This window comes from Lucilia sericata, unplaced genomic scaffold, assembly GCF_015586225.1.
Source record: "Lucilia sericata isolate MDLA Ls3-8-SP2 unplaced genomic scaffold, ASM1558622v1 Contig001065F_arrow, whole genome shotgun sequence".
NCBI classification, from domain to species: Eukaryota; Metazoa; Arthropoda; class Insecta; order Diptera; family Calliphoridae; genus Lucilia; species Lucilia sericata.
The window spans coordinates 12,889-37,500 of NW_023995042.1; the positions used below are offsets into that span (position 1 = coordinate 12,889).

Sequence of the window (24,612 nt, forward strand, 5' to 3'; positions counted from 1 at the left end):
TCGTGTGCCGTTTATTGGAAAGGTCCTTTCGGGCTGCATATGATGGCTATGATTGGGTAGAGCAGATAGTTTTAAAGATTGATGGACCTCGAAATATACTTTCAGAGTAGTAACTGTGGGGCAAAATGTTGAGAATGAGGATCAGCATTATAAAGACCACGCCAGACCTACATAAATACATGTCCGTATGATTGAGTCGAGTGTTTCAATGCGTCGGATGTACGTCGGACATACTCCCCATTGTATGCTGTGTTAAATGGTGATAGATATCATCATTGTAATTTTCATCTTTGTTAGGGTATGTTCAGGGATTGCTCTGTTCATATCTGATATAACAAAGAGTGTTATTTGCGAGAAAGAACTTTGACTTATTTGATAGATTCGTAGTTCGGTAAAAGATCACGTCTCGATATTTGATAGCTCAAGTACTTGAGCAAAGTACTTGTATATGATTCGGCGTTGACATGTTGCCCTTATTCCTTAGGGTTCAAAGGAGCGGAGTTGGTTCGTCCCTATCTGACGGTTGGAAAATACCACCTTGAAATCATGTCGTTAAGGCAGATGTACGCAAAAACACACGCAGAGTGCTTGCCCGGCATTAACATGTTGACCTGCTTGTTCCTTATGGTTTAATGGAGCGGTGTTGGTTCATTCCAATCTCACGCTACAGTTTTAAAAGTAGAAAAGATGTTCGGGAAGGATTGCAGAATCCATCCTGTACTGACTACAAGTGGGGTGCCTTCGGGGTACACATAATGGTTGAGGTTGAAATCCAATTTATGGGAAGAGCATGTTTCTTAAAGGGGCGATATATGCAAGTGCGACTAGGTCGAAGAACGAACTGAAGCAGTTGTGTGTCCAACCTTATCCGTTCTAATTACGGACAATTGTCTGCTTAACTCTTGGTCCCCCCGGGGGCATGTTATCTTGGCGAGACCTCCGCCTTGGTGTTATTGCAATCCCGGGGTATAAAGAGGTGGCCAATACCTCCACTCTGGCCGGGACTGAAAAATTGGTTACAGTCCTTGCATAGATTGCCAGAGGTCAGACCAGAGCATCGCATAATCTGGTACTACGGGTGGCCAGTTACCCGCAGGACTATGTCCTGGCTGGTCAGTTGGTTGAGGTTCCTTCGGGATCCACGTGGTGGCTGTGGTTTAAACCCAAATTCGCGGGGAGAGTAAGTTGCGGTTAAAAGACTGATGCATGATAATAGTCAATATTTCGGGATAAGTTCGGTGCTGTTGCCGAAAACAACAGATACCTCACAGAGGAGTGACTGTCGGACTAAGCGTTGGAAATAGGTTGGTGTCAATTGTATATGATATGGGATGAATGTAGAAGTATGCGGGCCTCGTCCACACGTATATCTAAATGAGTGTGTCGTATGTTTTTCTCTTATGAATGTGTCGGATAAATGAGAAGTGTGCTGGGTTGAATGATGATGAATGAAAGGTATCATATACAAGTGATACCATTAAATTTTCCTTCCTTGTCCAGATATGTTCAGAGTAAACTCTGTTCATATCAGAATTACCACAGCGTGTCACTGTGAGTAAGAACAATGTCTACGGCTTATTGATGGATCGTGCTTCGGTCCACCGGTTACGTCGCTGTTGCCGAATCAACAGAGCCATAGTAGTGTGGTTGGGCGACACTATGTCGCGGTAGATTGAGCTTGCTCATGACACCTGTCTTTCCCCAACGTGACTACTTTGGCAAGAGATTAGATAGCTCAAGTACTCCAGCAAAGTACTTGTGCATGGAACGGTCAAAGCCAATTGCCACCTGAGTTCTTCATTGAAGAAAAAGGGGGCGATGGTAGACCGTTCTCAAGTCTACCCAGTGGATGAAAAAGACCACCGTGAGATAAGGCCGTCAAGGCAGGTGCTCACGTTAAAACTCTCGACAGTCTGCTTAACTCTTGGTATTTGTCTATTATTCAGTGGATGATCGTTAAGTTAGTAAAACTTCGGGGAAATGTCCAGTCAAGATGGTACACAAGTACTGATTGCTGATGATCGGTGAAGTTGCCATCTCAACAGTAGTCACCTCCTATCAACGAACGAATAGGATTCTATCTCCTAAGTTTACAAGTCCGAAATCCACCTTTCATGTTAGGCGAACTATTCAATATTTAATTTCGGTCCAATAGAAGGTAGTGTGTAAAAAATCTAATAGGAAAAAATGTGAATCTAAAATTCTTCATATTAATTTTTAAAATTATATCACTCAACAACAAAATTTTCTTTACACGAGAACCCTAACATGCAACAGACACACTTGTTAGTTTAGTTTAGAGAACAAGCAAAAAGAGTTCAGTTAATATTTAATTGTAGACACGACGACAACAAATATATGGCTATAAAAACGAGAAAATTTTAAATTGGGAAAAAAATAATAAAAATTAAAATTTAAACAAAATTTTATAAAAAATTTATGTGATTGTTACAAAAAAAAAATAATAATAAATGTATGAAAATAATTAAAAATTCGAAAAGAATATTAAGTGTTTTTTTTAATACATTTTTCGATAAACGGATATACGTAATCAAACGTTATATTTGCCATTCATTAATCATCGTTCCGAAACGGTTTTACTTTTTATATAATTTTCTTAAAAAATAAATAACGCGTTTCGTGAAAATCAGCAAAAATTAAAAGAAAATAAACCAAAAATACAAATCACTTTTGTGTGATTTAATTTGATATTATTCATTTACGAATTTTTCAAAATTGTGCGGTTTTGGTTGGTGTGTTTTTCTTGCCACAAAAAAAGGCATTTTTCATTTATTTCATTATCAAGGTCGGCTTATAAACATTCAAGTAATTTTATTTATTTAACGTTATTTTTCAAATGTTTTTCGCTTGCTTTACGTGTGCGTTTTAATCGTATTTAGAACCATGTGTATTTAATTATTTATTTATTTTTTCAATGTTGTTTTTTAACTGTTTTTCCTTTCAAGTTGTGTTTGGAAATATTTGTATTTTTCGGTTTTCATTAGTATTTCCGCGTCATGCTTAAATAGTTTTTTTTTTCCATTTTCTAATGTACAAACCAAACAGTCTGCTATTATTTTTAATTTAAATAAAAACATGTCTTTTTTGTTTTCTTTTATGTTTATAGTGTTTTCTTAATGTTCTTATTTGAACAATAGTGCCCTGTGTCTTGTTTTAAATGAAAAGTGAAATAATTATTGCACTAGATTAAAGCGAAATGTGTGCACGCACTTTGGAATTATAATAAAAGAAAATACGCTCTGAAATTTTTGGATTAGTTAAACAATTAATTGGTAAGAGTCTTAATTAAGTTAATGTGATTTAAATTTTTTTAAACAAAGCATGTTAAATGTTAAATTGCACTAAATGTCTGGTTATAATTTATCATAAAGTTAAATTGACAGTTTTGAAACAAAAATTATTTTTTTAACCGGCTTAATATCTACAGGTTAAACGGACTTTCAAATATCGGGCCTAAGAGTAGATCGGCATATTTGATATATGAAATGAAATTTCTTTATTGTTTTAACTTTTGAACGATTTATTGACAAACTGATTTTTTGTAAGAAGAGTTGGTCAATTATGAACCGATCTTCATAAAATTTGACGTTGACCGATATTTTAAATATAGAATAATATCGTGCGGACGGACATGGCTAGATCATCTTAAAATGTAATAAGGAAATAAAATATGTATATTAGAGTTAGATCCAAAATTAGGCCAGTAGTGTTCTAATAAAAAAAACATATTTCTTAGGTAATTTTGGTGTAAAAATCTTTCGCGGCAAATCGATTTTCTAAAACTGTTCACAAACATATCTTTATCAAAATTTTGAGTTCTTTTCTACACTGAAAATAATCTATGCAAAATTTTAACTACTTTTTTCGTAATATTTACAAAAATTTCGTATATAATACGAAATATTATTTCATAAAACGCTTTTCTAATTTTACCATAGTACGAAAACCTTTTTTAAAATCTTTTTCATAAATTTAAGCGTAATTTAACATAATGATATTAATTGCATTATCATAAAAAAAAAACTACAACATTTTTTATAAAATTTAAGAAAAAGTGTAATATAATTCACGAATTATTTTCATAAAAAAGGGAAAACTTGATGATAATTTGTTAACTAAAATTAGAAAAATTATTTTAAAATGAACAAAAATAAAATTTACATAAATTAATTATTCGTAAATTCTATCATATTTATTTAAAATTTACATTTTATAATTTATGTAATTTAATTTTTCTAAGAATATTTTGCATTATACTAAAATATTTCATAAGATTTCGTATATATTACGAAACAATTTCGTGGTGCGAAACAACGAAAGATTCGTACAATATACGACATTTTTTGGTATGTATTAGGCCTGGATTATTTTGTTTACAACAAAAATATCCGATTTTTTAGTAATAAATTTAAAATGTTTGGAGTAAATATCGAAATCTTTAACTAATTTGCCGCGGAATCTTTTATAACGCTCGAGAAAAAGTGCTAAACTTTTTCAACGTACTTTTATATACTACACTGAAAAAAATCCATGCTCAACATTACGAAAAAAAATTTCGTAACTTCTATTTTCGTAATATTATCGTAATATTTACAAAAATTTCTTGTATAATACGAAATATTCTTTAATAAAACCCTTTTCTATTTTTACGAAAGTACGAAAACCTTTCGTAATATTTTTTTCTTAAATTTTAGCGAAATTAAACATAATGATATTAATTATATTATCATTAAATAAAACTACAACATTTTTACAAAATTTAAAAAAAAGTATATTATAATTCACAAATTATTTTCATAAAAAATTTTAAAAATTCGTGTGGAGAATAATTTTTAACTAAAATTAGAAAAATTATTTTAAAATGAACAAAAAAGTTTGCATAAATTAATATTTTGTAAATTTTACCATATTTATTTAAAATTCTCTGTTTTCAATTTATGTAAATTAATTTCTTCAAGATTATTTTGCATTATACTAAAATATTTCGTACAATTTCGTATATATTACGAAAGAATTTCGTGGTGCGAAACAACGAATGATTCGTACAATGTACGACATTTTTCGTATATATTAGGCAAGGATTTTTTTCAGTGTAAAATGGATAGAGCCGATTTGAAATTTTCAAAAATTGCATAAAAGTTATAACCCTATACTACCAATATTGAGTAATTTTCATACATTCAGTTCCCTTTGAGATATTGAAACAGTGGATAAAATAAATTTTAAATTTAAACATAATTTCGGTTGTAGTGATCCTAATGGGAAGATCAGTATAAATTTGCGGCGATATAAATAAATTTATTTAAATTCGTCCGAAAAACTTGTAAATATTTTATTCGCTAATTTTGGTTTTAGTAATATTTATGTAAAGAATTCGATAATCTTTAGCATGGTTTTCAAAAACTAAGACAATTTCTTCACTGATTTTGGTTTTAACCCTATTTTGATCGATAACGAGTGTGAAGATAAAGAATGTTAAGAATTATCCTATTGAGAAGTTGATCAAACTTATAAGTAATTTCTATACCAATATTGATGTTTTCTTAACATATTCCAATAGAAATAATCCTGATCAGTATTTATATATATAACTAAATAAGTATTGCTCTAATATTTCAAAATTTAAACTCTAGCGATATTTTGAAATTATCATAATTATCCTGACTGAGTTTGATTTTAAATATATTCCATTCGGAATGATCCCAATAAGAAAATCAGTAGCAATCTATTGTAAAATAAATTTTAGTCAAAACAAAAACAATTTTTTAGAATTTGTTTAAAATATTTCAAAATTTTAACTCTAGCAATATTTAGAACTCATATTGAGGTAACTGTCAACGATTGCAATGATCATAATGTGAAGATAAGTACCAGTATGGTTTTAAAAAAATAAGACAATTTTTACAAGGATTTCAGTTTTTTAACATATTTTAAAAATGGTTGTTAAATTTGTATATTGAAGCAACCGGTTATTATAATTTTCAAAATTTGACCCTTGACCTTGCATCAAAATTGTTAAATTTCTAATACAATTTCTACATGGATTTCAGTTTTTTAATAAACATAATTTAAAAAAAAGTACTCTGTAACTCATATTTGTATATTGAAGCAAACTTTTACTATAACTTTCAAAATTTGACCTTTAACCTTGTATCAACATTTTTAGATTTCTAAGACAATTTCTACATAGATTTCAATTTTTAATAAACATATTTCTAAAAAGGTTCTCTATAACACATATTTGTATATAAAAGCAAACGTTTATTATAAGTTTCAAAGTTTGACCTTTGACCTAGCGTCATTATGGTGGGATTTTACCGAAAATTAAAATTGAAAGCGGAAATTTCGAAAATTCATTAAAAGTTGTTGATTTATGTTAAAAAATATTACATTTATCACCATTTTCTCAATGTCTGGTTATATATTATCGAAACTATATATTGACAAGTTTTCATACAAAAATATTTTTAATCGGCAGAATATCTACCGATTAAACGATAACCGGAGGTTGAAATAACGGGCCTTAATTTGTTAAAAGCTTGTAAATGCAACTTTATACCTTGGATCCGCTGTATAAGCAATATATTAGTTTCGATTTTGAAAGATTATTATTAAATCACTTAATTTATAGAAATACCAACATTTATAATTGTAGTAATATAATCAATAAATACTTTTAATATATTTGCATATATTTCAAACGATAATGTGATTAACCGCAAATACATATTCTTAATATTATAGTGTAAATTTTAGAAAGCTAAATGAAACCACAAATAAAACTCATATTACAAATTTCCATAGTTATTAGAAGTTAATTAAATAAAATTTTACAGTTTAGTTAAAACTGGCAAATAATTTGGACGAAAGAAAAATTAATTTAAAATAAATTATTAAAGTTATAACATAATTAACTAAAAGGAAATAGTAAATATTTCTCCCGGTGTTTCAATTATAATGATTAATAAATATAAGAAAAAATTATTAACAAACTAAAAGTAAATAATGATTTTTGTTTATAAATAATCAAAATTATACAAGTTTATGGCTTTCCTAAAAATCATTTATATATTCAAAAAGTTTTTTTATACAATTCTAATATATTTGTATAAGACCTTCAACTTTATCTAAAAAAAAATTTTGTAGCAGTATTTGGTTTTTTTAATCTTTTTTTAAAAAGTATTTTATTTTTAATTTTTCTTTAGTAAGAAATGCTATTTCATTTAATAATACTGTACATGACCTTCATCAATTGGAATTTTAACAAAAAATATCTATATTTTTTTTAGGAAGGGGGACAAGAATTTTTTGTTAAAATAAACTGCTAGTCACATTTTAGAAATATTTCTTATTTTCCTACAAAGTTTCAAGTTCAATTTCAATGATAATTTTGTTAATGGGTGGGGGCTCAGTGGGAAGTACATAATTCATATCAAATAAAATGTATTATTGATAGGGTTCAGTACACAAACAATACTGAAGTTATCAATAACACGCAATTTATTAAGAGTTTAAGCTGAAATATTAAAACAAATATGTAGTATAAATTAAATACAGGTGGGTTTCGACGAAAGTTTAAGGATTTTTGTTAAAGAAGAGTTTAGGAAAAGAAATTTATAAAATTTTGTAATAAATTAAACAATAATTTTTTATTTTTTTTTATTTTAAGTAATAACCGAGTTTTTGACAGTTTCTGTGTTTTAAAACCATTCTCAAAATTTTACGCTTACTCTACGTAGTTAGTTAATTTTCTTAAAGTTAGAATAAATTATTTATGATTGCTTACCTTTTATTGCTGTTTCATATACAATAAATATTGTAGTTCGAAGTGATGGCATCATCGCTATATAAAATTTGTGTATTTCATTTTTTTTTTTTTATATTTTGACTTCTACTCGTATTTTTTTTTTTTTTTTCGTCGCACAAATATACAAAATTTAGATGTCTATGCATATTTGATGTAATTTCGTTTTAAAAGAAATTTATTATTTCTTACAAAATGTGTTTCTTTTCTACAACTTGTTGCAAAATCTACTTATTTATATTTGGCCATATTTAAAAACCTTTTCAAGTGCATCCACACAGATGATTTATGATCTTAAAAAGAGAACAAGAAAAAAAAAAACAAACAAGTTTCATTAAATATGAATTAGTATATTGTTTTAAAATTACTGACAATTATTTTCAACAAAAAAAAATATATTAATAGTATACAAATTCTAAGATTTTTATTTTTCTTTAAAAATAGCTACACTGAAAATGTATCTGTTAATAAATTAGCATCACAGCAAGTTTGGCTGCACTGAAAAAATGGAAAAAATAAACATAACATTAATTATCATTAGGGTTCTATAGTTGAAACGAAAAGTCGACTTTTCGACTTTTTTCATTTAGTTAAAAGTCGACTTTTCGACTTCTCGACTTTTTGCATTTTATGAAAAGTCGATTTTTCAACTTTTCGACTTTTTTGATTTAATTAAAAGTCGAATTTTAGACTTTTCGACTTTAAGTATTTTATAAATAGTCGACTTTTCGACTTTTTGACTTTTTTCGACTTTTTCCGACTTTTTTCGACTTTTCGATTTTTTCGACTTTTTGACTATTTTCGACTTCTTTCGACTTTTTTTCGACTATTTTTTGACTTTTTTCGAGTTTTTCCGACTATTGTAGAGTTTTTGACTTTTTTCCACTTTTTTTAAGATTTTCGACTATTTTTGACTTTTTTCTACAATTTTCGAGTTTTCGACTTTTTCCGACTTTTCGACTTTTTTCGACTATTTCCGACTTTTCAACTTTCTTCGACTTCTTTCGACTTTTTTTCGACTATTTTTTGACTTTTTTTGAGTTTTTCCGACTATTGTAGAGTTTTTGACTTTTTTCCACTTTTTTTAAGATTTTCGACTATTTTTGACATTTTTTACAATTTTCGAGTTTTCGACTTTTTCCGACTTTTCGACTTTTTTCGACTTTCTTCGACTTTTTTCGACTTATCGACTTTTTTCGACTTTCAGACTTTTCGACTTTTATTAACAAAGTCGACTTTTCGACTTTTTTCACAGACCATAGTCGAGTTATCGACTTTTTTGGAACAAAATAGTCGACTTCGACTTTTTTCGACAAAAAGTCGATTGTTCGATTATTCGAAAGTCGATTTATAGAACCCTAATTATCATCAGGTTTATTTGATTTTTTCGTACTGTGGTTCGAGTTCGAGTCCCGCTCGAAAGTAGAATGAAATTGAAATAACGACTTTCTCGCAATTCCCATATTCCATTTCTTCAAAACTTGTGAGTTAAATAGATGATGTCTACAAGTAACATTGCATATGGTAGTATAAGATTGCTGATAAGAAGCCGTAGCGGTCCCGAAAATGCATTCCACTCTGCTGTTGTGTCCATTAAAGTAAAATTTTACAGTATTCTTATAAGTAACAAGTAAAAAAGTATAGTCGGGCGTGGCCGACCATATGATACCCTACACCAGTGATGAATATTAAATGGAATTTATTTTTCATAACAAAGCATTTATCTTGAATATTACCTTGATTCCGCTTTATTTAAGCAATTTATTGACGAAAAACTTATTTTCTAAAAGAGGCTTTATATGGGGGATAGGAGCAAATGTGGACCGATCCCGATAAAATGGGCTGGATAGATTTGTATTTATATACTATATGTCTGTGCTAAATTTCATTGCAATAACGGTGTTAATAAGTAAATTTCGGATATTCAAGTCACTTTCTGAAGGGGGCTTTGTATGGGGGCTAGGGTCAAATGAAGTCCGATCATTTCGAAATTCGGCAAGATCATCAAGGCTTGTATAAAACTTTCATCGGGATACATTTATATAATACATAATTATGAGCACAAAAGCCCTTTTCGGGGGGTTCAGTTGTATGGGGGCTAGGTGAAATAATGGACCGATTTTAACCATTTTCAATAGTCATCGTCCAAACGCGTATTCCAAATTTCATCAAATTATCTTGAAAATTGCGACCTGTACTTTGATAACAACGTTTACATGTGATTCTGAGTCGATCGGTATACTTTAAGGTGGGTATAGTACTAATGCGTTACAAACATCAGCACAAACACATAATACCCTTCCCACTAAAGTGGCGTAGGGTATAAAAATATCGCTACAATTTCGAAAAAAAGTTATCCCCCAGTCCATTTCGTGATTATTAATATTTTTGTATGGGTTTTGAATCTGTTAAATTACCACTTTCGTGATCGAAAATACATATTTGTCATAAATTTTCTTTTTTAAATGATCGCATTCGATAGATCAAATGTTAGTCCTATCAGAGAATAATCAAATGTTAGACCTATCAGAGAATAAATTTCTATTGAAGATACTGGAATGACTAATAGAAATTTATCTTAGGAATAATATTGATAAGCATCTCCTTAGTAACGATAAATTCGTGAAGAATATGGTACATAAGGTCTTGGTCATTATATGGAGGAAATTAGAGACTTATTCACGATTTCCGGGTGAAGTGGAGAATTTCAATGCTTTTTATCAGAATTATCAACTCAATCGAAAGAGAGGATTAAGAGACTTAACTTAGGGTTCAATTGGAAGATATTTTAGAATTTATTTTAATTTAAAAATAAAATGATAATTGGTTGTGTGGACGACTTTGTGATACACATTAAGATATAGTTTCTCTCCACAATTAGAGAGAGACACCACAACCAAGGCAAAAATAAAAGCCTTAATGCAAACACTACAAATGCAGAGTTAGTACTCTTTACCAGGCATGGGGATAATGATTACACAGAGTATTTCAATACAGGGTCGATTACAACTACTTGTAATGTATAATTGAGCATTAACCAATTACAATTACTTGTAATTGAAGTTTTTTACAATTACTTGTAATGTGTAACTGACCAATAAAGAATTACAATTACTTGTAATTGTAATTGAAGTATCCAATTAAAATTACTTGTAATTGTAATTAAGGTATTACTAATTACAAATAATATGTAACCATTACCATTACAAGTAATTCTAATTATTAAAACATCAATTACAACTAATTGTAAATGGCAAAACTTCAATTACAAGTAATAGTAGTTGTTAAAGCTTCAATTACAATTACTTCAAATGTAGTCATTACTCCCCAAGCCTGCTCTTTACCAGAGGATTAGTTATAGTTGTAATTAAGGAACTCAATGTCTACTAGACATGCAGAACTGATTCCGACATTTCAGGTATGATTAACTGGATTTTTACACCTTTTCTTATTCCGAGTCGAGATCTTAGAAATCTGGACAATAGTCAGACAGAATTTAAGGTACTGAAATTCTGCTTTGTTTAGGTATCCGTAGATGAATTATCTAAATAGGATTGAAAAAGTTAAAATCTTTAAATATGTCACTTTCTCGATATAACCTCGGAAAGATACCGTGACGGTAAAAATCAAAGCTGAAACAGTATAACGACTTGTATGTTATTGAAGGCCAAAATTCAACCCTAAAGCAAACAGATTACTAATTACTTAGATTGCTTGGGAGAAGTCTCTGAACTTTGGTATACGTGATTACTCGTCACTGCTCGATTACAGCTTTGAAACAGGTTAGGTTATATATTGAGACAAACCGGTACTTCCAACAAATTTTGAGTATAGATCTTAAGAGGCTCATTTACCCTCTTATAGAGAGGGACTAACATATACAAGTGTTGAACGGATTATTCTTGCTCATCGTCTAAACAACTGCGGCTATATTGCCATAATCCATATAATGTTTTGATTAACAGTACACCAGTAAGATGTCGAAGATCTAGATATAAAATCAATCTTTAAGTGATTTATTCCATTATATACTAAAAAATATATCGAGCGCTGATCTGAGCAATTTGCTATTTTATTAAATTATAGATCATTATTCAGAATTTTTATCTTTACTCTATTATTTTCTTGATGTGCATTTTTAATCCTTAACTTTTCTTTATTATTGCAACAATATTTGAACAAATCGAAACATAAAGCCCAATGTGTAGTTCTCTAATGGATTGAGCCTAAATCCGAATCTGGACTGTTATAATCTCACAGATATGGTAATAAACTGAGTTATTTAGAACTTTTATGACTCGATATATTGAAAACCTGATGTAATAGAAAACAAGTAAGAAATTGTAGTCGGGCGAGGCCGACCATATAATACCTACACCTGTAACAAAAATAAAATGTGATTTAGTTTTCATAATGAAGCATTTAAGTTGAATTTTACCTTGTCTCAGATATACTTAAGCCATTTATTCTGGAATAAAATTGTGGCATTTAAGTCAAATTTTGAAGGGGGCTTTTTATAGGGGCTAGGTCAAATGAGGCCTTATAATTATAAAATTCATGAGGGTTATTAAGGCTAATATAGAAGTTGGTTTTACCGCTTTTTGTCGAGATAGGAGTATATTAAACATAATTAATTAAAAGGCCTATTCGGCGGGTTCAGTTGTATGGGGGCTAAGTGAAATAATGGACCGATGTTAACCATTTTCAAAACGTTTCGTTTCCGGTACCATAGAAGATCATGTACCAAATTTCATTGAATTATCTCCAAAATTGCGACCTGTAGTTTGATTACAAGGTTTACAAGCCCTATTCGGGGGTTCAGTTATATGGGGGCTAGGTGAAATAATGAACCGATCTTAACCATTTTCAATGGGCTTCGTCCCTGGGACAACCGAAGATCATCTACCAAATGTAATTGAATTATCTTCAAAATTGCGACCTGTAGTTTGATTACAAGGTTTACAAGCCCTCTTCCGGGGTTCAGTTGTATGGGGGCTAGATGAAATAATGGACCGATCTTAACCATTTTCAATAGGCTTCGTTCCTGGGACAAAAGAAGATCATGTACCAAATTTCATTATCTTCAAAATTGCGACCTGTAGTTTGATTACAAGGTTTACATGGACGGACAAACGGACGGACATAGCTAAATCGACTCAGAAAAGGATTCCGATTGGTATATTTTAAGGTGGGTATAGGACCATTATTATTATGCGTTACAAACATAAGCACAAACCCAATATACCCTCCCCACTAAAGTGGTGTAGGGTATAAATATACTTGGGTCTCTGGGTAAAAAATCGTAAGTTCGCCCTTTTGTTTTGGTTTAATCTCCAATAATATTAAACCAAAACACATGATATTAAACATACATGATACTTACTGATCGTAAAATGTAATATGGTAGGTCCTGATCTAGTGAGAATCTATCTAAATCTTTGGTAACTTTGCATTTGTTAAAATGAAACTGTTAGAATATTGAATATACAAATTAAACAGACGCTGCCAAGATTAAAAGAGAATAAGTATTAAGGTCGTTTTTGGTACTTTTACTTTCTTCTGAAAGTACTTCTGAAAGATCCTCTGACCGAACTGAAAATTCGGTCAGAAGATCTAAAAAACTGAAACTTAGTAAATTTCGGCTAGGGTAGCGAAGTACCTCGGGTACACTAGTGAAAAAATTTATGTACACTTACTAATTTAGCAACATTTTTATTATTTGTTTTCCAATCACTTGAATTCTAAAACATTTCTCTGCGTCTATAAAGAAATGATGCCATTGAATTTCGTCATCATCACGTGCTTTGACTATAAATATTATACCTATCTATGTACAGTGAATCAACTAAGTTTTTTGCCTATCTTTTTTTAAGAGAATTTTGTTTTTTGTTCATAAATAAAATTCCATAAAACAGGTAAAGAGTAAATTTATGGTTTCCAATTGAAAATAGAGATTGTGTAGAATGGGAAAACCAAGAAAAAAATGTTAAAATAAAAATTTTGGTGCATTTGTTGTTGCATTTTATTATTTTTCATCATAATTTGCACATCAATAAAGTAATTTGCATATTGAAAATTCCAGTTAATTTCGTTGGGTTTTCAAATAATTTTTTAATTGCTTTTTGGAATTTATTGTTTTATTGTTAAAAGGACACGTGTTAAGTATTTTTCAATTGTAATTTTCAAAAATCATATCGAGGGACTATATTCAATAGTCGCTATCTGTCATTTTTATGAAAATGAGATTTTGATGGCAAAATATTCAGCAAACTATCACGCATCAGTGATATAAATTTCAAAGAAAAAAAATATTTTTTGGCAATTTTATAGCATTTTTTAAATTTCTCTATCTTAAAAAAAGAAAAATTCTGAATGCAAAACTCTCTATCTTATCCAAAAATTGCTTCAAACTCGATTCCTTTGGATAATTTTCTGTTGCAAAATAAAATAAAAAGTTTTTTTGCTCTCCTGAAAACTTGTATTATTTTAGATAGAGACTATTGAATATAGTCCCTCGATATCCTCATTGTGTGAAACTGTGTAGTTATTTGCGTCAAAAATGTTTAAAGGGAAATAATGAGGCAATTCCAATATAAAAAATTAGTTTCGATTTTTAGAACAAGTGTAAATCAATGAAATGCAATTATGAGATGTTTAATCAATCATTAAAAAAATATAAAATATAGAAATTGATGAAATAACACAAAGAATTATTAAAAAAACGCACTGAGTTGTCTTTCAAAATCTTTAACTGCCAAAGGAGAGCGAAAGCAAAAACCATTGAAGTCCTCATTTTTCTTCTCCAAAGTCCATATACGAACCTAAAAGAACACTATGTTTAAATTTAGACCTCTAAACAGACCTTAAGTTGCTTGGAAACAATATAAAGTGAACTATCGTGTGGTTCGGGAAAAATACTTAATTTAGATATTTACAAATAGAGGCGGTTCTCATCACCTAAGATCCACAAAAGCAATATTTTTCAACTAATACATACACTTATATATAGTTAGAACCAAAATCAAGAATAACTTGGATAGTATTTTACTGTATTTTATTCATAAAATAATACATTCAAAATATGAGGTAGAATATCAAGATTCTAGCATGTAATAGTTCTATAGTGGTATACGGTGATATCCCCATACTTAGAGTGGCTAGGATGGTACTTAGTGTTTGCTTTATTGAACAAGAATCAATATTATACAATTCTAAATGAAATTCACACAGTACTCCCCAAATAGATGGGGTTTCCGTAATGTAGTTTTTGTTTGTCAATACAATATGACCAAAAACCCAGATTATTTTTGTTATAATCTATAGATTTATACCCCACTAACATTTTTTTCTAGGTCCAAATCCATTGATTTCCTAATATATCATGTATCCAATTCAAAATTACTTATTATTCTCGAAATTAAATCAAAGAAACGATAGATTTCATGTTAAGTCAAATATTGAAAAATTCTTATAGGTATATAGGATATAAATCGGTTAAGAAATGTCTAAACTTGATCGTTCCACTACTAAAATATCTAAAAAATGTTATTCGAATACATAGGAGTAATAAAAATATTAAATTTTATAAAATAATGCAGCAATATTAAAAAATGAACAAAAAACCTAAAAAAGCAAAATACTTTATTGACCTTAAAAATTAACAATACGTTCACATTTTATCAAAAATCTTGTTAATTAATATCACGATTTTACTTTTTATGGTAGAAAATTAAAATATAAGATATTCTTTAAAAAGTACAACAAACAAATTGCTTTATTTTGCTAAAAATAATTGTTCAGATAAAGTTTTTTCTTAAAATTTATAAAATTTTACATAGGCAAATTACTTAATTGATTCACTGTATATGAATATAATGATTGTTTAATTTTAAATATTTTCTTTATTTGCTAAATGTTATGACATAAATGAGCCAATGACTATTGTTGCACATACACTTTCTATACTATTTGCTGCTAGTTTAAGTTATAATTTATTTGTTTCTATTTTTTTAATATTTTAAAAATAAAATTTCTATAATTTCTTTTATTTTCAGACTATTATCTAAGCGTGTGAAAATTAAAAATCAAAATTACTCAAAATGTTTCGCCACACAGCACTTTCACAAACTCCCACATATAAATTAATATTGGGCTTTGGTTTATGTACTCTCGGTGGAGCCATGTTATATGCCTACTTTAAGACTAAAGATGATGATGAAGATGATCAACAGCAACAAAATGACAAACCAGTAGTAAAAGTTAAGCAGGGATCAAAGCCACAAAAACAAGTGCAGCAACAATTACCAAAGGAAGTTAAAATTGAATTGAAAATTGGTAATGAACATGTTCCCCTATTGGCGGGTAGACAGGGAGCTAACTTAAAGTCTATAGAGGATAAAACGTTAACTAAAATACATTTTCGGTATAAAGAAACAAATAACTTCTAATAGTATTCAAAAACTGTAAATTATACATTTTTCACTTTGTTCCTTTCAGAGATAAAGATGATGCAAATAAAATTTGTGAAATAACCGGCTATCCCGATAATGTTAAAGAAGCTCGTGCCTTAATACTAAAAGAAATTGAACGGGCACCCATAGTTAAAGAGGAAATCTATGTACCCCAAAGTGTTTGCGGCAAAATAATGGGTCGTTGTGGTGAGGCCATGCAGGAGATTTGTCGCATTTCTTTGGCAAAAGTTTCCATCGATGCTGGTGTACGCAGCGCCAATAGCAGACGTATCACTATCACCGGTAATCGTCAACAAGTTAATATTGCTCGTAAACTTATCGAGGATAAAATCGAAGAAGATGAATTGCTCAGAAAGGCAGTCGAAGAGGCTGAACAAAAACGTGAACCTCGCCGTTCGCCCACCAATAGTGTTAACTCTAGCATGTATTCCTCACAAACTTCACTCAGCTCACATTTGCCACCACGCGAGAAACTAATGGCCGCTAAGAATGATGAAAAACCCATGGAAGTTTATGTTTCAGCTATTGCCTCACCTGCCAAATTTTGGGTTCAATTGATTGGTCCACAAACTAAAAAATTAGATGATTTGGTCGCCAATATGACAGATTATTATAGTGTTGCGGAAAATCGTGCCATGCATCAGATACAAGAACCGTATTTGGGTCAAATCGTTGCAACTGTTTTTAAACATGACAATAAATGGTATAGAGCTGAAGTTGTGGGTATTCTACCCAATCAATATAATCCAAATGAAGTTGTATTAGATTTATACTTTGTCGATTATGGTGATAGTGAATATGTGCTACCTCATGAAATTTTTGAATTGCGTACTGATTTTCTAACTTTAAGGTAAGTTGGGCGGAAAGTGGAGTTTTAGAACCAGAACAGAACTAGATCAGAACTAGAACAGAACTAGAACAGAACTAGAACAGAACTAGAACAGAACTAGAACAGAACTAGAACAGAACTAGAACAGAACTAGAACAGAACTAGAACAGAACTAGAACAGAACTAGAACAGACCTAGAACAGAACTAGAACAGAACTAGAACAGAACTAGAACAGAGCTAGAATAGAACTAGAACAGAACTAGAACAGAACTAGAACAGAACTAGAACAGAACTAGAAGAGAACTAGAAGAGAACTAGAAGAGAACTAGAACAGAACTAGAACAGAACTAGAACAGAACTAGAACAGAACTAGAACAGAACTAGAACAGAACAGAACTAGAACAGAACTAGAACAGAACTAGAACATAACTAGAACAGAACTAGAACAGAACTAGAACAGAACTAGAACAGAACAGAACTAGAACAGAACTAGAACAGAACTAGAACAGAACTAGAACAGAACTAGAACAGAACTAGAACAGAACTAGAACAGAACTAGAACAGAACTAGAACAGAACTAGAACAGAACTAGAACAGAACTAGAACAGAACTAGAACAGAACTAGAACAGAACTAGAACAGAACTAGAACAGAACTAGAACAGAACTAGAACAGAACAGAACTAGAACAGAACTAGAACAGAACTAGAACAGAACTAGAACAGAACTAGAACAGAACTAGAACAGAACAGAACTAGAACAGAACTAGAACAGAACTAGAACAGAACTAGAACAGAACTAGAACAGAACTAGAACAGAACTAGAACAGAACAGAACTAGAACAGAACAGAACAGAACAGAACAGAACAGAACAGAACAGAACAGAACTAGAACAGAACTAGAACAGAACTAGAACAGAACTAGAACAGAACTGAACAGAACTAGAACAGAACTAGAACAGAACTAGAACAGAACTAGAACAGAACTAGAACAGAACTAGAACAGAACTAGAACAGAACTAGAACAGAACTAGAAACTAGAACAGAACTAGAACAGAACTAGAACAGAACTAGAACAGAACTAGAACTGAACTAGAACAGAACTAGAACAGAACTAGAACAGAACTAGAACAGAACTAGAACAGAACTAGAACAGAACTAGAACAGAACTAGAACAGAACTAGAACAGAACTAGAACAGAACTAGAACAGAACTAGAACAGAACTAGAACAGACCTAGAACAGAACTAGAACAGAACTAGAACAGAACTAGAACAGAGCTAGAACTAGAACAGAACTAGAACAGAACTAGAACAGAACTAGAACAGAACTAGAACAGAACTAGAACAGAACTAGAAGAGAACTAGAAGAGAACTAGAACAGAACTAGAACAGAACTAGAACAGAACTAGAACAGAACTAGAACAGAACAGAACTAGAACAGAACTAGAACAGAACTAGAACAGAACTAGAACAGAACTAGAACAGAACTAGAACAGAACTAGAACAGAACTAGAACAGAACTAGAACAGAACTAGAACAGAACTAGAACAGAACTAGAACAGAACTAGAACAGAACTAGAACAGAACAGAACTAGAACAGAACTAGAACAGAACTAGAACAGAACTAGAACAGAACTAGAACAGAACTAGAACAGAACTAGAACAGAACTAGAACAGAACTAGAACAGAACTAGAACAGAACTAGAACAGAACTAGAACAGAACTAGAACAGAACTAGAACAGAACTAGAACAGAACAGAACTAGAACAGAACTAGAACAGAACTAGAACAGACAGAACTAGAACAGAACTAGAACAGAACTAGAACAGAACTAGAACAGAACTAGAACAGAACTAGAACAGAACTAGAACAGAACTAGAACAGAACTAGAACAGAACAGAACTAGAACAGAACTAGAACAGAACTAGAACAGAACTAGAACAGAACTAGAACAGAACTAGAACAGAACTAGAACAGAACTAGAACAGAACTAGAACAGAACTAGAACAGAACTAGAACAGAACTAGAACAGAACTAGAACAGAACTAGAACAGAACTAGAACAGAACTAGAACAGAACTAGAACAGAACTAGAACTGAACTAGAACTGAACTAGAACTGAACTAGAACTGAACTAAAACTGAACTAAAACTGAACTAGAACTGAACTAGAACTGAACTAGAACTGAACTAGAACTGAACTAGAACTGAACTAGAACTGAACTAGAACTGAACTAGAACTGAACTACAACTTAACTAGTAATAATCCAAATTTTATATCCTTTTCAGATTCCAAGCTGTTGAATGTTTTTTGGCAAATGTTAAATCAACTTTACAAAATGATCCCGAAACTTGGGATCAACTATCTATTGAAGCATTTGAAGAATATACTCAAGGTATTTGCAAAATATTGTATCAAATTCCGCTTAAAGCTCGAAGATTTATTTACATAATTGAATAAAAAAATTTTCTTTAAAACTTTGCAGTGGCTCGCTGGAAGAAATTAATAGCTCGTGTTGTTACCTACAAAGATCGTGTCAAATCGATTACCGGTAATACTGCTGCCCGTGAAGGTTCACCCATACCGGGTGTGGAAATTTATGAGATTCAAGAGGGTAATAAAAACTGAAATAATTTAATAAAATATACAACTTTGAATGATAAAATTATTCGAACCTAATAATATCTAAAAAAAATTTTACAGGTGTTGAAGTTAATTTGGGCCATATGATGATAACTCATGGTTATGCCAATCCCTCAAGCGATGATTATCCTCGTGTACGATCACCACAACTACCACAAAGTCGTAGTAACTCAAATGATGCCTTAACATCCTCAACATCATCGACAACACAACAACCACTTAAACCTCAATCACCAACACCTCTATCTCCCGTCTCACCCACTATCGCCACCTTAAAAGACAAACATACCGAAGCAGAAAATTCTCTAATTGAAGAACAATTACAGCACTTGAATAAAAATAATAATTTGTACTTAAATGGCAACGGCCATGTTAACAATGCTTCCAGCATACCAATAACGCCGGTTGAATTAAGCAATCATCATCCCTATAAATATCTCTAAATGGCAAACCACAACGATAAGTTTTTTTTTATTTATTTTTTGTGTTTTTGTTTAGTTAGTAAAGTATTTTTTTAATACTTTTAATTGTAAATAGTCCTTTTATATAATTTATATATAAATAATTGTTTTTAATTTTTTTATAGATTCCTAAGAATAAGAATATTTTAATCTGTAGGTTTTGCTTTTAAACCATTTTCAGAATCTTTTACGAATAATATAATTCATTTTAAGTTTAGAATTTTTTTCTTAAATCTTGACAAAAATTATAAAATTTTAATGAAATATTTATTTTTTGGAAATTCTATAAGAAAATGGTAGTAATTGTTTTAAGCAGTTTTATGCCATATATGTTTTTTTTGTTTAATTAATTATAATTTTGGGGTTTAAAAAACAAAACAAACATACATGAATACAATTTGAACAAATTTTATATTTTTATTTACTTTAATTACTACTACATACACTATATTAGTTTTGTGATGTTCGTTCTACTATTAATAATTATTTTGTTTTTTGTAAATAATTTAGAGTTTATTATTTTAACAAAAACAAATTTGCCATTTATGTATGTTCTTATTATTGATTTATACATATATTTATATATTTGCAAACCTTAAAAAATGCTTTCAAATGATATTACTTTGGTCTGTTTGGGAGTTAATTATTTACTCCTTGGTGGTATCGTATGAAAACATTTTTGTATTGTAATACACAAAATATCGATACTCACAAGCATATCGGTTACAAAAGAAAATACAAAAAGATTTAAACATTTCAATTTTATCTTGTATATTATACAAGCAGAAAGTCAATTATATTGCTTTCTCTAAAAAAACAAAAATAAAGTTTTTAAAACTAAAGAAAAAATTTGTGTTTTTATTTTAAACAAAAATATGTATATTTGTATTGCAATCAATCCTAGACTATAGTCAAAACTAGTCAATGATTTCGGCTAGACTAAACACCAATCTTGAAATCAGACTTTAGACTAGAATATAGTCCAAACTATACACTAGACAAAAGTCCACACTAGAGACAAGACTTTATTCCAGCCTATAGCTTAGAGTATATAATAGACTATCGTCCAGACTATACTACAGTCAGAACTATAGACTAGACTTCAATCCAGTCTATGGACTAGCCTATATTCCGGACTATGTACAACACTTAAATCGACTTATAGACTAGACTGTGGTCCAAAATAATAGAACTGAACTATGGACTACATTATAGTCCAGACTTTAGACTAGATTATAGGCAAAACTATAGACAAGAATCCAAACTGGAATATACTCTAACTGTAGTCAACAGACTGTAGAATATACCATTGGCCAGACTATATAATAGATTAGACACACACACTATACACTAGACTATAGTTCAGACTATAGAGTACACTATAGTTCAGACTATAGAGTACGCTATAGTTCAGACTATAGACTACACTATAGTCCAGACTATAGACTACTCTATAGTCCAGACTATAGACTACACTATAGTCCAGACTATAGACTACACTATAGTCCAGACTATAGACTACACAATAGTCCAGACTATAGACTACACTATAGTCCAGACTATAGACTACACTATAGTCCAGACTATAGACTACTCTATAGTCCAGACTATAGACTAGCCTATAGCCTGAACTACAATCATGTCTATTCAATTAAATAAACTAAATAGTAACATTAAAAACTACAACTTTTTATTGAACATTTATTAAATGTTTCTTTATGGAGCAAAAAATACAAAGTATTGAAAAAAAAATTTATGTATTTCACTTAAAATCTATTTAAAAAACATGGTCACTTAATACTAATAATATTTCCTTAATATTATAAGATAAACCTAATACTGGCAGCATATTAGCAATTCCACAAAAATGCACAAAAACTTTTCTCCGCTTTATATCAAAATATCATTAGTGGTATTAATGGCAATTGGTGGTAAATAAATGGCTCTAATTTGACTGCGTAGACGAGCAATTTCAACATCTTCCCTTTCCAATTCACGTATTAGTTGGGAAAATTGCACTAGACCTTCACGGTTGCCAGGGAAACCATACGATTTGATGACTTCAGTTTGTAGCTGCATGACCAACGGGAAGACATGTTGCATCATTAAAAGCATTTCCTTGCCAGCAGAGGCTTTGGCTTCGGAAAGTTTTTTGGAATTATCCGGTTGATTTACGGTACGTATAATATCGATTAAGATTTGTTTGGCAGTATCGTTGCTAAAGTTCATTTTTTTACTCTATTTTCTGTTTAATATTATGTTAATTTAACGTAATTGTGCAAAATTTTGTGAATGTTTAGTGAAACCCTGTAGTAAAATTCTTGTAAAAAAATTTTTGTTTACTTGTAAATAAAGTTGCCAACTGGTTTGTTTACCTAAATGTTAAGTGTGGCCATTTTTATTAAAAACTGTATTATCGACTTTGTTAGTTTGTTACCGACATACGTTTTCTAAGAAATAATTTTCTATTAAAATGTTTTTAAAGCTTTAAAAAATAACGATTTTTAATTTTAAATATTAATCCAGCGTTTTAATATTTTTTAATAATGTTTTTTCCTATATTTTATATTGCCAACCCTGTCTTATCACTTTAATTGTTGACACTTTCTTTTGGTTTGATATGGCAGCATTATTTTCTTGCTCTCTTTGACATTTTATCTTTCGTAAAAAAATAATTGTCATTGAATTTTTTTTACAAACTACGGAAATTTATTCGGAAATTTTAAATAATTATTTTTGACCTATATTAATGCAAAAATTTATTATTTTTGCTTAAAAAACTTCTATGTTTTTAGCCCCGAACACTTAATTATGTTAAAATTGTTTAACTAACTCTAAAATTGTGTTAAAACAATAGCAACGGTGTGTGAAAAAATCTTAGGGAGCTGTCGTCTGACAACCAACCAAACACAAGAAGAGGAAGAGACACGTCTGTCTGGGGTCAAGATTTACTTTTGGTCAAAAAGACAAAAAAGAAAAAAAGAAAACACCGACCAAAACGGCAATTTAGGAACACCAAGGTTGTTTATATCTTAATTATTTATAATTTATGTATTGCTAATTAATGTCTATTTACAATTACAGTTAATAATTTGTAAATATAAAGAAAACTTATTTTTTATAACGCTAAGTAAAAATACAACAAAAACATGATGGAGGACGGTCTGACAAATGAACAAACTGAAAAAGTTTTGCAATTTCAAGATCTAACAGGCATTGAAGATATGAGCGTATGTCGGGATGTTTTGATAAGACATCAATGGGATTTGGAGGTGAGTAATGATGATTTTGAATAGATTAGAAAAATAAGTAATACGGAATAGGTGTATGACCTGGCCGGGGGCTTCAGCATAGAGGCTAGAACATATAGTAGTTCAAACGTTATATGCATGTATTTATATCCAATACTTTCATTTTATTTGTAAGAATAAAAATGTTCTTTTGCATTTAGAGAAACGTTAAGAAATAATTATAGGTTCACTTTTTATTGAAAAAAAACTTGTTTAACATTTTGATTAATTTGTGGTTAAATACAATGAAAGTTATTTTTAACCCAAGCTATTTAAGGAAAAGCTTAAAACAAAAAAAAAAAATAATTAACTTTCCTCTATCTCAACAGGTTGCCGTACAGGAACAAATGAACATACGTGAAGGAAGACCCTCTTCATTTGTTGGTTCCAGAGATGTACGAGCGCCAGCTGTTATAAATGATCGTTTTCTACAGCAGGTTTTTTCCGCCACAATGCCGGGAGGACGTTCGGCGAGAAGTTCAACACCCGGTCCCATGCCACGCAGTATAACAGGCATAATAGGTTATATAATCAACATGGTATTCCAATATTGTTACTCAACAATATCAAGCATTCTGAGTGCTTTTCTGGGAGGAAATGAGGAAAGAAGTAAGCTTATAATTTTCTAACGAACAAATGATTTAAATCCCTAATATCTATACACTACTTCCACCAACAGTTGTCACAGATCCCTTGGGTGATGTTATGAGTTTTATACGCTCCTACAGCGAACGCTATCCCGAACATCCGGTTTTCTATCAGGGCACATATGCACAGGCCTTAAACGATGCCAAACAGGAACTACGTTTCCTGTTAGTGTATCTACACAAAGATCCGACAAAAAATTCCGATGTCGAGACATTCTGTAGCCAAACGTTGGCAAATCGTACAGTAATCGATTTTATAAATCGTAATACTTTATTCTGGGGCTGTGATGTTTCCTCTCCCGAAGGCTATCGTGTCTCACATTCGATAAATGCTCGCTCTTATCCCATTATGGTTTTAATAGCATTGAGAGCTAATCGTATGGTTATAATGGGACGATTTGAGGGTGATTGTACTGCAGATGAACTGGTAAATCGTTTACAGACCGTT

General features: G+C 30.6%; 3 protein-coding genes and 1 long non-coding RNA gene across 11 annotated transcripts in view; 2 read left to right on the forward strand and 2 right to left on the reverse strand.

Moving 5' to 3' along the window:
* LOC119609831 (tudor and KH domain-containing protein homolog) overlaps nt 1-21,042 on the forward strand; it is a 29,635-nt gene extending 8,593 nt beyond the window's left edge. The window contains exons 1-7 of one of the 8 annotated variants that reach the window (XM_037964798.1): nt 2,322-2,473; nt 3,128-3,293; nt 15,880-16,247; nt 16,322-17,146; nt 19,412-19,518; nt 19,609-19,737; nt 19,827-21,042. In XM_037964798.1, coding sequence (XP_037820726.1) covers nt 15,925-16,247; nt 16,322-17,146; nt 19,412-19,518; nt 19,609-19,737; nt 19,827-20,209 — 1,767 coding nt within the window. In that variant the 5' untranslated portion in view covers nt 2,322-2,473; nt 3,128-3,293; nt 15,880-15,924 and the 3' untranslated portion in view covers nt 20,210-21,042. The other 7 variants (XM_037964796.1, XM_037964802.1, XM_037964799.1 and 4 more) reach the window with 7 other exon arrangements.
* Nucleotides 7,875-24,612, reverse strand: part of LOC119609837 — a 32,385-nt gene continuing 15,647 nt past the window's right edge. Inside the window, exon 2 of the long non-coding RNA XR_005231957.1 lies at nt 7,875-8,118. This is a non-coding gene — a long non-coding RNA (uncharacterized LOC119609837). The remainder of the gene's footprint in view (nt 8,119-24,612) is intronic.
* Nucleotides 21,901-22,581, reverse strand: LOC119609834 (protein C10). The gene has a single exon (XM_037964807.1). It carries the CDS (start codon nt 22,454-22,456, stop codon nt 22,118-22,120), a length of 339 nt encoding a protein of 112 aa, XP_037820735.1. The 5' UTR covers nt 22,457-22,581; the 3' UTR covers nt 21,901-22,117.
* Nucleotides 22,887-24,612, forward strand: part of LOC119609832 (FAS-associated factor 2) — a 2,832-nt gene continuing 1,106 nt past the window's right edge. Inside the window, exons 1-4 of the mRNA XM_037964805.1 lie at nt 22,887-23,247; nt 23,312-23,499; nt 23,847-24,126; nt 24,197-24,612. The exon at nt 24,197-24,612 is cut by the window's right edge and continues 216 nt beyond it. Of these exons, the coding sequence (XP_037820733.1) occupies nt 23,377-23,499; nt 23,847-24,126; nt 24,197-24,612 (819 nt within the window). The 5' untranslated portion in view covers nt 22,887-23,247; nt 23,312-23,376. The remainder of the gene's footprint in view (nt 23,248-23,311; nt 23,500-23,846; nt 24,127-24,196) is intronic.